General features: G+C 41.9%; 1 protein-coding gene across 1 annotated transcript in view; it reads left to right on the plus strand.

Moving 5' to 3' along the window:
* dachd (dachshund d) overlaps positions 1–15,069 on the plus strand; it is a gene marked incomplete at its 5' end in the record, with an annotated part of 89,619 nt that extends 74,550 nt beyond the window's left edge. The window contains 5 exons of the mRNA XM_083889173.1: positions 3,935–4,080; positions 6,919–7,066; positions 7,738–7,881; positions 8,398–8,466; positions 14,950–15,069. Of these exons, the coding sequence (XP_083745299.1) occupies positions 3,935–4,080; positions 6,919–7,066; positions 7,738–7,881; positions 8,398–8,466; positions 14,950–14,987 (545 nt within the window). The 3' untranslated portion in view covers positions 14,988–15,069. The remainder of the gene's footprint in view (positions 1–3,934; positions 4,081–6,918; positions 7,067–7,737; positions 7,882–8,397; positions 8,467–14,949) is intronic.
* Between the last annotated feature and the right edge of the window lie 2,624 nt (positions 15,070–17,693).

Here is a 17,693-nt window from a genome sequence, read left to right on the forward strand (position 1 = left end):
TGTGATTACACATTATTGTGCACATTGTTTCCTCTTTGTGTATCACGCTGCTTTCACAACTGTGCAGATTTCTTGATTTAAAAAACACTAAATAATATGTCCAGTTATATAAAATAAAAAAATAAGCGTACGACATAGGGCCACAGACAGTTAAAATTGAATTAGTTTTAGTTTTGAATTGAGTGCAGACATCATTTGCAAGATAAGCCAGACTAGCTCATGTTTTTTTTTAAGTGCTCAAATTGCATACAGCTACCTTTTTTTTGGCCCAGCTCTGCATCACTGCATTTGTACCAGAAGACAGATATTTCCCTTGACAAGATTTTCCAAATCCTGTGCTTTTAAGTGCAGGTAAAATAACGCTGTGTTAGCTGCTAATGGCTGTCCGAGAGGTCATAACTACTCCATTTGAAGGAGGCTGGTTTCTCTCCGCATCCCTGGCAGGTCAAATCAAATGTAATTGTGCAGTGAAAAAAGCAATGCATTGCTTTGTGTTGGCTGTGCTGACAACCGCCAGGTTTAGCATTCAGTTCTCCTGCTGGGAGGAACAGAGGTTTGCAAGGACAAAGGCTTCACCTGTCAATATATCACAGTGACTGGCTGGCCAAATGTACCTCTGCATTCCCTCTCTCTTTCCCTCGCTCCTATTTTTCTTCCTCTCCGTCAGCCGTTCGTTCTGTACACACCCATTTTATTCCAGCATCCTTTTCCTTAGACTTTACCTCACCTATCTGTCCATCCGTCTTCTGTCTTCAACCATCTATCTCTCAGTCCTGGCGTCCTTCTCATCCTCTCCTCTCTTTCCCTGCGTGTCTTTCTGTATCTTCCTCTCCTCCCGCTCACGCTGCCTTCGTGTGAGGACTCTGCCGAAATGTCCTGAGGGACCCAGTTTCAAACACAGGAACCAGAAACATATGGCACATTTTCAACTCCCAAGGTCAATTACAGCTATTTATCCAGAGATTGCAGCTAAATTTCCCAAGGTTTCTTCTAGATTTACCACAGATTGCAAATGTGTGTCTGTCACATTTTAAATCAGGCCAGTTTCCTCTGCTTCTCTCCACCTCCCTGTGACTTTCCATCAAATATTTCAAAGCCTTTCAAGTGGGTTTTAGACATGTTTTATCTCTGGTTATCATGTGCCCCATCTTTTTTTGCCTCAGCTTTGCTAGGTCCAAGTGCCGCTCGCAACACAAATCTAATAACATGTAAATTGGAGATAAGCCCAGATCCCTCCAAGTGATATTTTTTACATTCATAGTTTGTCAAGTCAATTCCTGGGCCCCTGTTTTAGCAGCACAACACATGAGGAGTGAGAAAATTAACTGGATAGGTGATTCATCATTGCTAGCACACTGTCAAGGACTCCCTCTGCAGCTATTGAGAGCAGGGTGGAGGAGGAGGACGGAGAGAGGAGGGGGGGGACTTTGTTTTAAATTATGGCATTTCATTCAGAATGCATTGTATTTACAGCGTCCCATTTTTATTTGTGGCTCCTATTATCCGCCGAAACAGTTGTGCATGAAATGTTATTTGTGACAGGGGGTGACCTGCGAGTGTTTTTCCACGCAGTATTTCATAGGCCGGGCCTTAACTGTACCTTTACCGTACGGTAAGCACAAGAGGCTGTCACAGCTGCTGCTGGCAGCCTTGCTAGTGGAGAAATATCACCTGGAAACAGAGTACTCCATTCCACTGGCCCCCATCACTCCAACGCCTGTCGCTGTAATTAAGTTGAAGTCAATGATTCTGGAGTGATGGCGAGAAATAAACACGCAAACACATGCCAGCATTTGCAGCCAGGCACCGGAAAAATGGAGGAGAGGGGGACGTGGGGGGGTGATAACATTAAAAGCACACAAAGTACAGATCTTGATCATGTTTGCTAGAATTTACATTTGAGTTTCATTAACCCAGCTTTGATTATATTGATTGAATTAGTCACTTGTTAGCTTCCCGTTTCTTCATTTCTTTCTTACTTTTTTTTAAATTTTATTTTATTTTTTTGAGTGCCACTATTTATGCATGGCTCCTGGTGGAAATGTTATCTGACAAGAGGTGCCGTACGGTAGTTGGAGTCTGTCGAAAACAAAACACGCTGTTTGCTTTTCCCAGAGCATGACAGGTTGTTTCCCCTGCAACAAAGCCATCAAATATTCTGTGTGATCCAACATTGTGTTGGAGGGGAGGCCTGCTGAGTGGGAAGCCGGAGTTTGTTAAAGCAGTGATTTATGATTAATGCCAACACTAAATAAGGGACAAAGTGCCTACAGTACAAATCAATTACAAAGCTACAACAGCAGACCTTTCCCCGAGGTCTACTAACGTCTCTAGTTGTTATGGTGATTTTATTGGAGGTGGGTGATGCATGCATATAATGCATGCAATACATCTATATCAACCTGAGCTGGAGCCAACTGTAATGCTTTTGATCTTTGATTAGTTATTTTATTGAGATAAAATGGGACTTTCATGTTTTGCCACTGCGTGAGGAGAGTGCAGTTTATATCTCCACCCAGACGCCCACCTCAAAACGCAGACAGGACTGCACCAGACAAAACAAATTACCACAGGAGTGGCTTCTTAAAAGTAGGCAATTCATTATTTTTATGAAGTCAAATTATAAACAAATTTTAATCCATTAGGCAACCATCCATTCTAATTAATCAACAGGAGTGAACTCCATCTGAAAAAGGAGAAAGGTTGTTTACTCTCTCCACGGACCAGCGGTGCATATTTCACCGTCTTCCCCTCTCAGAGAGAGGGAAAAAAAAAACATTCTCCAAATTACAAACCTAAACTGTGAATCCTAACACTCGACTTTTGGCGCAGAGATGTTTCCAGGGCATTTGCAGATGCTTGAAATAATCTCCAATGTTTTTGCTCAATCTGCTCTGAGGATGGGTGAAATAAATACTTTAAACTAATTAATGTAAGACCAGCTGTTCCCAGCACTTGGCTGGCGTCGGTGAATATTGATGGGAGGGAGAGGCAGGGCTGTTCAGCTCCACTCGCTGTATGTACAAGATTCAGGCTGCCACATAAACAGATATGAATAGTGGATGAGAGCAGAGCGAGAGGCGCTGTGCTCAAACACAGCCAGGGTTCCACATTACAAATAAAACTTTTTTTTTTCCTCCTACTTTGATTAAATTAACAATTAAACAGCTGATGGTGCAGACTTCCTATGGAGACCATTTTAGACTGGATGTGTTTAATAAACTGTCTGTCTGCAAGATGGTAGCACTTAACAAACTGTTGGCTTGAAAAAAAGCTCACTGGACAAAAACATGTGTCAGATCTAATGGGACAACCGACGGGCAAGTGTGTGACACACTGTTTTAGTTTGACCAGGCTGTCTCTGTGTTTGCTGCTTTGCCTCCTGCTTCCTCTCTATCCACCTCCCTCCTCTCTCTCTGCTCCTCTTTCCTCCTCTGAGGCCTGGTGGAGGAGGCTGGACAGCAGATGGCAGGGCCCTACCCCTCTGCCGGGTGATGAATGGAGTATGATGTCATCTTAGGTTTGACAGGCACTCGTGCGTGCGTGCGTGCGTGCGTACACAAAGGAAAGCCCAAACCTCTGGGGGTCAAACCGTGGGCCTGCTTCTGATTTTTGAAGTCCGCATGACATCTTTTAAAATGAAGCTGGATTTATGTCCCGGTTGATATTGTTTAACCCCACAGTCAGACCCTGAGAGGAAGACGAAGCAATAAAGGAATCTCTAAAAATGCAGTCTGCTATATTTCCAAGAAGACGTGAGCGCAGGGATTGGCTGCTAGAGATCAATACACTAATACCAGTTGTTGCTACTGGTTCAAGTTAGGGTCAGCATGGCTAAAGACTGCTCACGTGTTCTCGTCTTGGACTATTGTGTAGTTGCATTGGTTTGTATTGTTATACAATTAATTAATTTCTATTGTTTTTTTTCTCGCAGATGAAAACCTGATGTGCACCCCGACAGCAAGAGACAGCTACGAGAGGTTGTCGTTTGCTGGTCAGGCTCTACCCCCTGGCTTTCCGTCACCATTTCTTTTCCCAGATGGCTTGTCATCTATAGAGACTCTCCTCACAAACATACAGGTACTGTGTAGTGCCCTAAAGAGAGAGTGTGGTCACGTACGTCCTTATACAACTTCCACCATCATGTCATCCTCATGGAAAATCTCATGTATTGTATACCTAAGGCCAGTCTTTGACAGCAACTGTCAATAATGGCATTTACGTTACGTTTTCACCTTGGAAAAACAGCCCCCGTTGTTTAATCACTTGTTCTTTTCATTACCAATTCAGCTGAATTACTGAAAAATATTGTCTTTTATTGAAAACTTGAAAAGAAGAGTTGCCTAAACGTAACCACACTGTCAGCATTGCTGTGGCAGTGCCAAAAGACAACAACAATTTTCTTGTCATCTGTAATTAAGCGGAAAAAAAGAACAACAAGAAAGTGTCTTTAATCGAATGTATGAATAGTGATTTCAGAAAAGTCATTACATCTCAAAACCCTTATTTAATGTTTTTTTTTTTTTTATCACCAAAGCTCTATACGGTTAATGAAGTCTGGCCATTAAATAACAAACAATTATGCAGGTTTTTATGCTAAAATAAGTGTTTTTTTTGCACATGTATGGCAAATACACTCAGTTTGTGCACATACACTAATAATCACCATCAAAATGTGGTGCTGGCTAGCTTCTTTACATCAGTATTTGCCATCATCCTGCTCGCAATAATGATCTGATGTTATGCTACACGCTGCAGGAGTCTGCAAACAGCAGGACACGGTGGAGGGAGTTGGTTTACCTCACTGAGAAGTTGGAGGTGTGCGGTCTGTGGCCCTGCAGCTCTTCCTCCTCTTACTGCCCACTGTGGCTTTTCCCTCTAGTTCCATTACTCCCTGCAACTATATAAATATTGCAATACTTCCCCCCCCGTGGAAGTCATGGGCTTAGTGACCATTGTATTACCTCATTTGGCGAAAGATAGTGACTGAACAGACGTTTATTCAGATGAATCATATCAAGAGTGCCACTTAAAGGCTTCAGCTCTGACATCCTCCGTCACAAAGATGAATGTATTTGCCGTCTGCCTGAGTTTAATGGTGTGTGTACACACCGCTGCCCTTCTCATTGCACTTGTACCATTGGCAATCAGGGTGTCGTGCCTCTGCTTTAGCTCGGTGTGGTAATTAGAGAGCCACAAGTAAACCCGTCACTAACTCCCACCAGCCCAGTAAGTCATTTTTGATAATGATCTTTGCCTTGTATATTTATATACATATCAACCGAATGAAACCGAGCAGAAAATTAAGATAAAGCAACTTAGACTAAATTGGGGTCAGAAGAATCAACAATTAGTAAGATATAGCCCAGTGCATTTCATATAATTGCACGTGTGTTGGGAATAATTGCAATGAAAATGGCGGCCGTATTGTAAAGCGCACACACGCGATAACAAAGCCTCTTTCTGTTTAGGGCTGTCAGGAGTGTATTTGAAATGGCAGCGATGTAATTGATACATGACGAGATACTTGTCATTCATATTATTCATTCCTGCCTCGGTGAGGAGCTTGAAAATGCCACAGAGACAGATACCGTGATTTTATACTCGCCCGGTTACAGCTGTCAACTGTGGAGTCGAAAGGGATGAGTGTGACATATAAGGAGTTAAAATGTGGAGTGTGGAGAAGCTGACCTAGCCCATATAAACTCTTTACCCTCTACTTAACAGACTGGGGCTTTGTCCGAGAGCTACTTCATCTTACATCTCCCAATAAAAGCGAGGCTTATTTTAGAGCCGGTTTCCCATAGCTCCAGCATGTGGCGTTTCACAGCTTTGACCGAAAGGGGTCAGAAGCGTCCAGCGCTCTCACGTCACAGCTCACCTTCTTCTTTGTTATTTAAAAGAAACGACGATTGCAAAACGCCCGATTCGTCAATGTTCGCGTCACTGGATCTTGTGAAGCAGCTTTTAGAACAATGGCATTTCACTGATTAAGTGTGGTAATACATTTGAAAGGAGTAAAGGTCGACCGATGTGGGTTTTTCCCTTGACTGATGCCAACGCGGAACTTTAAAAGTCTTAAATTATGCCAATTTTTTGGCAGATTTGTCCACTCTATCTGATAAAACAAGCTGTTTCATCATATGAAACACGTAGCTACACGTAGCTGCTTAACCTAAATATACATTCATTCATTTGGATGAAAAGTTTTAGTGACTTAGTTGTAGTTATTAGTAGAGCTGAAACGATTAATCAATGAATCGATTATTAATCGATTACTAAATTAATCGCCAACTATTTTGATAATCGATAATCGGTTTGAAGCTTTTTTCATGATTAAAACAAGATTTCTGATTGTTTTAGCTTCTTAAATGTGAAAATGTTCTTGTTTTCTTTGCTCCACATAAACAAAGAAATCATTAAAACTGAATCATTTTGGTTTGTGGACAAAACAAGACATTCGAGAACATCGTAATTTCCCGCTTTGACAAACACTGATCAACGTTTTTTAGCATTTTCTGACATTTTATGGACCAAACGATTCATCGATTAATCGAGAAAATAATCGACAGATTAATCGATTACGAAAATAATCGTTAGTTGCAGCTCTAGTTATTAGGTTTCTGAGAACAGAGACGTGCACGTGCATCTGCAATCTACGAAGAAGTCACGCAGCAGCTTCCGGCTCGGCCTTCTCTTCTGCTTCACTTGTGTGGGCAGTACAAAGAACCGCGGTGACACACTTTCAGTGTGGTTTTGCTGTCACTTCATCCTAAAGCCCTTTAAATAGCTCACATCTCCTCTCTCACCCTGCTCCCCCCCCCCCCACCCTCCCATTTCTTTCTATATCTCTTTGTGTGTATACAGTATATACATATATTCATGTGTGTGTGTGTTTGTGTGTGTGTGTGTGCACAGGGCCTGCTCAAAGTGGCGATTGACAACGCACGGGCTCAGGAGAAGCAGGTGCAGCTGGAGAAGACGGAGCTGAAGATGGAGCTGTTTAGAGAGAAGGAGCTCAGGGAGACTCTGGAGAAGCAGCTCGCCATGGAGCAGAAGAACAGAGGTACTGCCTGATGATTACCTGGCACTGAAAACCTACCTGCAGGCAGCTGTGTGTGTGTGTACATGTGAAGGCGTGCACTTTTTTACAGCAGCTCTTCACAGGTCTTTGTACATGTAGATGCAATGGTTCCTGAAAACACACGTGCACGGTTCCGCATGTTAAATGTTATTAAAAAACCGTGACAGCAGTTGCTGTCTGTTTCCTTGGTCGTACGTAATCTGCTTAGCACCAGTTTTCTTTTTCTAATAGTCAGTTAACGTAATTGGAAATACACATTAACTTAGAGAAATTCACTCTCTGTCTCATGTTAAATGCATCAGCTTCATATGCTAACTGTGCCGTTTATGTTTAATGAGAAAAATTCATGAAAAATATCCCAATAAATTTTTCAATTTGCTTTAATTCCCTCTAGCAGTTTGCGAAGCCACAGTCAGTATTTGCTAAGATTTTGTGTTATGGGGATGAGCTTTATATATTATAAAATATTTAGCTTTAATTGATTTGGCTTTTTTTTTTTTTTATAATAACCGCTTGCTAGATTTTCTTCTATTTTTAATGAGGCGACGATGATCGTCGTTTTCCCGCCACAACGACGTGACGACAGCTGCGTTAATCAGTCAAAATAAGTCTGGCGTAATTAAAACTGCGGTCTCTCTGCCCCCCCCTCGTAGCGATCGTTCAGAAGCGTCTCAAGAAGGAGAAGAAGGCCAAGAGGAAACTCCAAGAAGCTCTGGAGTATGAATCCAAGAGGCGAGAGCAGGCTGAGCAGACACTGAAGCAGCCCTCACCCTCTGACAGCATGCGCTCACTCAACGGTCAGAAGCTCCACAGTGAGACACTATTGCTTTATTTTTTAACCATCCAAGTATTTGCAATGTTTTGTGTTGTGTGTGTGTGTTTTATTGGGACAACTGAGGACAAAACACAAGCAGTACAGTGTAGTTGTGTAGTTACGTCGATACAGAACAGTGTAGAGTTATAAGGCTGGAAACAAAATCATCATATAACTGTAAATATTTCACACAAATGTTACCTTTGACACCTTTTTTTACTACCGGCACGTTTCTGCCTTTATGTCGGCAAACAACAGAATTCACGGTTGAGCACTTTTAATGGATAATTATCCCGAAGTGTAACATCAAGGATTTGAGTATCTTGTTAATCACACAATTCACCCAATGCACACACACACACACACACACACACACACGAGGAAGAGCTATAGCTCGAAGGCTAAGCGCCTTGTTTTGAATGAACGATGCTGTGGAGCTGCCGCGGTGATAGGTGGATGTCAGGGATGTTTAACGGTGGTGATCCCTCTCTTCTCTCAGACTCCCTGACCCCTGAGATGGAGAGTGACCGCAGCAGTGGAAGAACAGATGCTGAAAGGACAATACAAGGTACAGGGGCTTAGATGAGACAATAAATCTCTCTCTCTCTCTCTCTTTCTCTTTCTTGCTCTCTTTCTCTCTGCCCCCTCCTTCCTGTTCTCTCTCTTCTTGCTCACCAGTACACACACACACACACGCACACACACGCACACACTGCTTCAGTTTATGAACATTAGTGTTTCTGTGCCTGCTGTTCAGGCATACAGCTCACCATCTGGGCCACAGCGCTGGGTCAAGATCATTGGTTTTCCGTAGGAATAATATTGTTCTTTTACTTTGACTTTAAGTGGCCACGATTCCTTTAGGAAACAGATCCCTCTTCTTTTTTGTTGTTTTTTTCTGCTTAGAAAAAAAAAAATGTGCACAGTCTGCGCAAGTGAACCAGTAACAACGCGTAAGCCGTAAGGATGCAGAGAAAGAGTGAAAGAAGTGGTTTGTTTACAGCCCAGGAAGCATTAATGAGTCATAAAACCACAAAAAGCAGTGGAATCCCCCCTTTGATAGTAATAAACGGTGCAAATCAATCCATTTTATGAATAAGCCTTGTACATTTTTAATGGTTTGTTTGTTTGTTAGCCTTGGGGGTGCAGTATGTGTTTGGGGAAGGGTGCTCCAGCGATAACCTCCGTAGACTTGTCTGCTATCTGTGTTTACCCAGATACAAGACACCTTGCAGAGGTTGAATATCCTCATTATTACTCGAAACGTCTTCCTTTAATGCGCCTCAGCTGCGCTCGCTCAGAACCAACCTTATCAGCAGGAGAGGTCCCACTTTATCTGGGGAAAATGCTCTGTGTAATTTGCTGTGAAAAGTGGGGAAAAAATATTCACGTCTGTGTGCGTGAATAACTTTGTCCCCTTTTAGTTCTTTAATGTTTGACGAATCTGCTCGTGTGATTATTATTATTATTATTATAACAACATACTGCAGATATTTAGCGAAAGGCCAAAAAAAGACAGAAAACGGGCCAATTGAAACGATGACTCCTCCCTAATTAAATGTCATGCGGTCACTGCAGGGGACTGACACAGTTTGACGTCCGAAAAAGGAAATCCATATGTCATCATTTAAAAAGAGAGATAAATTCCATATACAGCATAATTATAGCCTCCTATTTAATACCAAATGAGTATATTTAGCCGTTTTATATCTGAACATTTTACACTTAAATCAAGAGCCTCTTTGTAGTATAATTGTATCAAATTAAACGTGTTAAAGCTTTACATCACGCAGCCTTTGTCCTGCTTAAACATATCGTTTAGCTCGGTGTGAAGCAGAATTTGATTAGTTTTTCTTTTTTAAATCAATGGCTGCGTAGGACAGATCATATTTGAGGTCTTTCAATCACTCTGATCATTGCCTTGAAGAGCAGAATGAAGGAGGAAACTGAATAACGTTACTGCACTTTGTGTTTTTGTTCAATTAGAGAAGCATTTGTCTGCCACCCATGTCTCCTCTGCTCTACTCTGCAAGCCTCGCTGTATAATTAACCTCAAATGGCAAAAAATGATGTTGATAAATTACACGAGCAGAAGGGGGGGGAAAAAAAACAAGCCTATCACTCGCATGAAAGCCGAGAGAAATGTGTGGGTATATTCACAACTCCAAACTCAGGGAGGCGAATGTGGAGCGAGAGAGAGTGGGAAAAAAAAAAATAATGAGGGCATAATTTTAGAGAACTAATTATTTCTATTTGTCTTTTGTCACACTTCTCTAATTCTGCGATATTAACACAGTCTGTGTTTATTAATTGCTTTTACAGTGTTTTGAATCGGGTCCAAGTGGGAACGTGGCTCTTTTCACAGGCAGGCGCGTAGAGCGACTGGGACTCTACCTCGCCAGTTACTGCCTGGCAACGGTAGCACGCGCGAAAATATCTTCCCCCAGTATCTTCTCCGGTTCCCCGCCGCTTCGCACTCGACGTGTTCCGGCGAAGTTTACACGACCCTGTGCGCAGAGATAAAGTTCTTTGTTGCAAGATTAAACATCAAAACAGTTAAAGTGAAATTAAATTTAAATGAATGAATGTCACTGAAGCAAAAAAGACTGTAATTAATGGATCCCTTAATTGTCTTCATAAAATATTTGCATGGGCATAATTTGCATAATTTACATGTATTAATTAATCTTTCAAAGGGAATTTTGTGCTGAGAGAAGCCAAAAAATTCCCTTTGTTTTATTTAGCATCTAATGAAATATTTATTCTCTTTAATGAACTTTTCATCTTGATTTGAATACGAAAATGCTAAAGTTTGAACGTATTTTTAACGAGACGCTCGTTCACAAAACGCCGAACGGAGATGTCACCGATTTCTCCCGTCGCGTCCGCAAAGTAGACGCTTACAATATTATTACGCGCTGACGTGAAAATGGATTTCGAAGCGAGACGCGGTCATCAATCAATCCTCCCCGTCGCCGTCTCCTCGTGATAAATGTAACGTCTCGCGAGAGAAACGCTGCGAAATCTCACATCCTCTCTCCGCGGCTTATTAAGCATCGCCCACAATCAGACCGTGTTTGTTTTCATTAACGCCCTCGCAAAGTGGTCCAAACTGTGAGGTGAGCGCGTGCGCGCGATGGTGTCTGAGCACGTGCGCGTGTGTCGCGAGGCGCCGCGTACACCCGGCCTCCGCCGTCACCGCGGCATCCGAGCTGTAATGACTTTTACACAGAAACTCAGTAGTTGTTGCTTGAACAGAAGCAGCCAGAGTGCAATGCCTTTGAGACCGACGGCAGTGCTGGGTAATTAGTCTGTGTATTTGTACACCCCCCTCCCCCCCCTTCTCCTCCACACACACATATAAATATATATATATATATATACACACACACACACACAAGCCTTAGTTGTTTCCACCGTGTACATAAAATACAGGCAAAAGGAGAGAAAAGCACTTAGATTATGGAGTACAAATTGGCAAAAGAAGGAAGTTTAAATAAAGGCTAATACAATAAGAAGAAAACTATCTTTTTTTTTTTTTTTTTTGTAATTTATTTTTTATTGACATTCAGAGTCACATATTCACATCCGATATAACATACAGTATATACAGACCTACAACTTACATCTGTTGTCTGCTCTAAATGTACAAATAATACTTTTGTTTATGTCTATAAAAGAAAAACAAACAACAACAATATGACTATAAACAGGTAGGGAGTGATCCTTTATCGTATCGCACAGTCATTGGTTTGTGAAAGTAAAATCAGGCCTATGGGGTGTGACATATTTGACCCAGTTCTCCCAGTCCGAAGTAAATTTCTCCAATTTGTGGTTAACAAATGCAGTTATTCTCTCCATTTTATAAATGTCCGTTGTAATGTCCATCCATAAATTTAAAGTTGGGCTCTCTTGTGACAACCACTTCCTGGTTATACTCTTCTTACAGGCCGCCAGCAGGATGTTTATTAAATGTTTATCTCCTTTCGGCCATTCCTCAGGTATGTGTCCGAAAAACATAGCCTTAAGGCCACATTATACTTATCCGTCTGCGTCACCACGGAGACGCCTCGAGCATTTATACTTCTGCGTCGTGGTGACGGACACTCGCTGCAATTTCCCGCCCGATCAGTAGGGGTCGCTGCGCAAGGTTGTTGTGCTTCTGGCTACAGTGAGCAATGGCGTCCGAGAAAGAAAGAGAGAGAAAGACTGTTGTTGTTGTTGAAACAGTGGCCGTTTCTCACTTTTCTGTGTGACGGAACGCAGTTTTAAGATCATTTGAGGCGAGAAATTGGCCATTTAGAGTCTAAACATGTGCTGTGTGTGTTAAGATATGACGTATTTATAGTTCGGCAGCGGCGTTATCGGCGGGGATCAGCTCCGCCTCTGTCAGGACGCCCGGAGCGCACTGTGAGCCGGCACAGAGCAGCTTCGCTCAGCCTGTCCTGAGGACCAATCGCAGCTCTTGCCGTCTCCGTTGTCCCTTGACGGAGTGACGGACACTTAAAAAATATTTCGTGCAGACGGAGACGACGCAGAGGCTCTTCGACAGTCTCTGCGTCGACGCAGAGTCTCTACGTAACCTACGCAGAGCACTTTATGCAGAAGTATAAATTGGGCTTTACACTCGAGGGGTATTTTGCAGTTGAAGATATCCTGTAGGGCATTATGTATACCTCGCCAATAGTCCTTAATGACAGAACAGTCCCAGAAAACATGGTAGTGGTTTGCATTTTGATTTCCACAGTTCCTCCAGCAGACAGAAAACTATCTTTTATTGTCCCGTTGCTGCCAGCAGAGGTAACCAGGTGTGTTCTCCCCACCTCCGAAGGACCCCGACGTGTCTGATGTCACACACACCCGCTCGCGTCACGTCCGACAACATTTAGCGCCCCGCTTAAATGTCTCTGTGTGCGTTTCTCTCTTCGACGTTGAATTATTTAGGGCGCGCACGGGCCACGGAGAGGCTGCGCTCCTTAAAGGCATTACTGTAGCGTTCTCCCCGGCAGAGGAAAATGTGAAGGTAATAAACGTCAAACATGCTCCTGAGCTGCGCCTAACAGATGCTTTTACCAGCTCGGCGAGCGGTTGCGGCGGCGCTGCTCGCTCGGGCGAACACTCAGACAAGAGCGCTTTTTCCCCGCTGCAAATGGACAAAGCTCGTTAGGTGTTAGGAGGTGTGTGTGGAGATAACGTCGCGCAGGAATGTCTGCTGTTTTCAATAAACACTATTTCCGCGCAGGAAATGTCACTCTGAGAGCACTTTACATCATGACTGCGGTAATATGTTCAAACAAGCGTATCAATAGAGACGTCTTAAACACTTTGCAGCACACAGATCGGTTACCTTATCATAGCACAGCTGCTTTTACAGAGTGTGTTCGGCTGATAATAAAATGTATGTATGCATGTAATAGTGTAATAACATTCGTATGCACTTAAAATCGGCTTAAACACAAAGGTGGAACAGTTTTGAATTTCACTATTAGGAAAGTGCTAATAGTTTTGAAATAGGAAAGTAACACTATGGTAATTACCAACTTAGTATTTTGTATATAATATATACATATATATCTATTATATGAAGTTATTGCACTGATTTCCAACCTAGTTATGACTATGAAAACACCATATTTCCTCCTTATTGCCGCACTAATAATATTGCAATTACAAATATATGATATTATTAGCGAATGTAAGATGTTACCAAATATTAAGTAACATTTTCTACATACTGTTTTTTTGTTGTTGTTTTTCATGTGTTGCTATTTAGAAAATGAAGCACAGTACTGCAGATGGTTTAAACCATAGTTGTGAATAATGGGGGCAATATTTCAAAGGGTTAACAGGGTATTAATATTCAAGGGTCTTAATCACGATTTCATGAGGTATTCTATTTTGTCCATAGAGTTTGCTAAAAGTATACATACTTACATACAAATACGAAACAACGATGCGCAGGTATGCTCACCCTGCAAGATCGGCGGTTACACGTGCGACAGCAAACACGCTTCTCCTGGCGCAAAATAATATCCGAAATCACGTGAAATAAACTCCGAGATCGTCAGATAATGGGAATATGTAAGTTTATTGCAAACTAAAACTGTATTGTAAGTTAAATATGTGTTGCTGATAACAGTGTGAAGCACTTTGGTTGCGGCTCAGCCACTTGTAAATGTGCGTTATAAATAAATTTGACTTGACGTGACTATTTTGAGGTCTTGAAAAAGTCTTAAAGCGGAACTAGACCGGAAGTTCCTATTATCGCTGTTTTTTTTGGTGTGTATCTGCGTCATTACCTTGTTTATGAAGCCCTGACGGTTCGAAACAAACAGTTCAGCCACTGCTGAGAACGTTGTGTTTTATTGTAATCTCGGGGCTCAACGAGATCACTGAAAATCCCGTAATAGTTACGTAAGCAGCGGTTCTCCTGAACAACCGATCGTCCTGCTCCGGGCACTAGTCCGGGCACTAGTCCGGGCACATCCGGTTGCGTACATTGAACCGCAGAAGAAGAATAACGTCCGTTGTGGAGGTGTTTCACGAGTAACAGTGTCTTCTGACTCTGGGTCTGACTCCGGGTCAAAGGTCGTCAAAGGGACTGCGGCGGGGAGTCGTGAAGAAGCTATTTTTAAACACTGTTAAAACAATGTTTTGATAATGAGTAGCAGTGCATCCACCGTTCCAGAGGGGGGCGCTGTGCTTCTGAGAACGGATGTGCTGGATAGTACTGGCCAATCACAAGACTCTGTCTTCTGGGGGTGAAAGTTCACTCTGAAATCTCGCAGCAGAAAAACAGCGTCAGAAAAGAGGATTTCTATCGACTCGTTTACAGCAACTAGGAGGTTTTTGACCATAAAAACAAGTTAATATATGTAAGTAGACCTCCATAACTAACATATATGTGCAACAGGACCACTCTATGTCACCTTTAAAAAGGTAATGAAATAAACTTGAGGATATACCCTGGTTGAGTTTCATCAACGTCACATTCTGAATACTCTTGTTTGGCTAATCGTTGGCTCCTGTGTTTGTTTGTCCTCTGTTGCAGATGGAAGACTCTTCCTGAAAACCACCGTGATGTACTGATAAGGGCCGCGAGGAGCCGGAGGAAATCAAAATTTCAGAGAGAAAAAAAATGAGGAGAAAAAAAAAGTAGAACGAGAGGAAGACAAGAAAACCCATGAAGATTCTCAAGAGCCCTTATCCAGGCTGATTTAATAGTGGAAAGAAGTCAAGCTGCTTGTAGGAGTTCAGTGGAAATGCTGTGTTCAACCCAAACGCTGGAGGAGATTGTGTGTGTGAATGTAGATTAAGATCGTCACGGCGGCCAACGTGAGCTAGTTTGATGAAGCGAGTTTTTGACATTAGCGGGATTGGCCAACGCGAAGGATAAACGTATATATTGAGCACAGTTAAAAAAAAACGTACCCGTGGTACACTGTTGGTAATAAACGCATAAATTCACAGCACTGAAGATCTTTTTATACTGTATCTCAGCCAGCGAGAAAAGCTTCGAAAAAAAAGAAGAATTTGACTGAAGTTTTTTGTTTGTTTTCTTTTGTATTTCAAATTGAATTTTGAGAAGCTAAAAAATGGCGCGTGGGGACGAAGCGAAACGGGAAAAAAATGTGAATCCATCCACGCGCTCGTCGTCAAAAAGAGAAGACCGACGCTTTGATTTTAATGTTTTCTAAATTAGATGACAATACAATCAAGTTTCCTTTTTACCATTGTTGTACATACAAGATTGGATGATAATGATAGGAAAACTCTCCCTCTATCGAACCCCAGTGGATTGATAAGGTATGTGTATATAACGTTAAGAGGTATTGTGTATGCAGTAGAGCTATTAGGCAAACGATACCACAATTTATATAAACCTACAGTTTTTGTTCTGTTCTATTTCTGAGCCATCATTCTTTCCTATAGCTGCCATTTTTGGTGAGAAAGCATGCAGGCATGTAAATGTTTGTCCTGGAATTATGATATTTAATAAATCCTATATTGTGCTGAACAAATACTAGGGTTGACTCACCCGAGCCCAAGGTTGGTTTTGAAAACATAACTTCTCGAACATTTCACTTTCAAAAATGAAGACCTTTTTTTTTTTTTCTTTTGTTGCTGTTGATAGTACTGTAATCTTTGTAACAGAGGTAATATTTCTTGGAATTTACTGTACATTTGTCACGAGACACGCTCGGAAAAAAATCGCCACCTCTCTGTACTTTTTAAAAAAAGACAAAAAAAAAAAGGATGTTAAGAAACAATCGGTCGTGACGGTGGTTTTTCCAGATCTCCACACCATTTAATGCTCGAATCTCTGTCGAGCCACGCACACACAAACTTTTTTTAGAGTGTGTCACGAAATCCTGATGAGAAGAAAAACTCATAATAACGTTTCTTGTTACTTTCCCTACAGACTTTTGAATTTCAGTGCTGAAACACCTGTGTATATTCTCTAGACATGAGCTGATGTCAGTCGTTTAGACCTTATGTGTTACAATCAGGAGAGGAGGAAGACGAGGAGGAGGAGGAGGAGGAGGAGGAGGAGGAAGAGTGTCCCATGTTCACAATGTGTTTGTTCTTTTTGTTCTCTATGGAGTGTCTAGGTCTGTTGTCACTGATAACTTATATAGCTTCTCGAAAAAAATCATCTCTTCATTGTATTTCAAATTCAAATAAAGTTAACATGTTGATGATACAGCGAGTGAGTTTAACTGTCTTCGACGTACGTGACTTAACATTTCACACTTCACACGCGGCCGCTAACACACAAACATGGAGGTCATCACCAGTGAGACGGGCCGGCGAGTGATGGCGGGGTGGGGGGGGTGGTGGTGTTCGGGGGCAGCTGCTCTTTCTCTGCATGTTTGTTTTGGAGACCTTTACAATCAGCCCCTCGGTTTTCTTTTTTTTTTTACTAATTTCTGTGTATTATACAAGGGCCTATAAATACACTGCAGGACAAATAAACGAGTACATTGTTCCCTCCTGTTATACCGCGGTGAAAAGGAGTGTGTGCGTCATCAGTGATGAGAGTTCCTTGTGTAAGTCTTTCCTTCTCTTTCACCGCGTGTGTGAGGACAGTTTGGATAACTTTAGAGCTTAAGAGCTCATTGTGGATTAATAAGACCTGAATTAGTTAGAATTAGGGGTTAGGCATTTAGTTGTGATGGTTAAAGTTGGGGTAAGGGAGGATTAGTGTCCTCACCAAGGCTGTCAGGATTTTTTTTCTTATTTTATCCAGAAAAAGGGCCAGAAAATGTCCTGTAAGTAAGTGCTTTTGCCCATTTTTCCCCCCAGAATAACTTCCAATTAGTTACAATTTACTGCATGTTAAAACACTGTGCAATACAGTATTAAAAATATTACAATAACATGTTTCGAGTTCTACAAAAAAAATTCTATGTTCAGGTGTTTCTCCAGTTCTCTCCTCTGTGGTGACGGACACCGATTCCTGCAACAGCGCAAGTGAAATTACCGTAAATGACCAAACGTTATGGCTTTGAGGACACGCCTATCTCTGTGAGGACAGTTTGGATAACTTTAAAGAGCTCATTGTGGATTAAGACCTGAATTAGTTAGAATTAGGTTAAGGCATTTAGTTGTGATGGTTAAAGTTGGGGTAAGGGAGGATTAGTGTCCTCACTAAGGATGCTGTACAAGAATGTGTGTGTTAGACTTGCAGGTGTACGTTTAGCCTTTAACACCGAACCCTCAAAATGTCTGTCAGGATTTTTTTTTTCTTATTTTATCCAGAAAAAGGGCCAGAAAATGTCCTGTAAGTAAGTG

The sequence above is a fragment of the Microchirus variegatus genome, assembly GCF_963457635.1.
Source record: "Microchirus variegatus genome assembly, chromosome: 5".
Lineage (NCBI taxonomy): Eukaryota > Metazoa > Chordata > Actinopteri > Pleuronectiformes > Soleidae > Microchirus > Microchirus variegatus.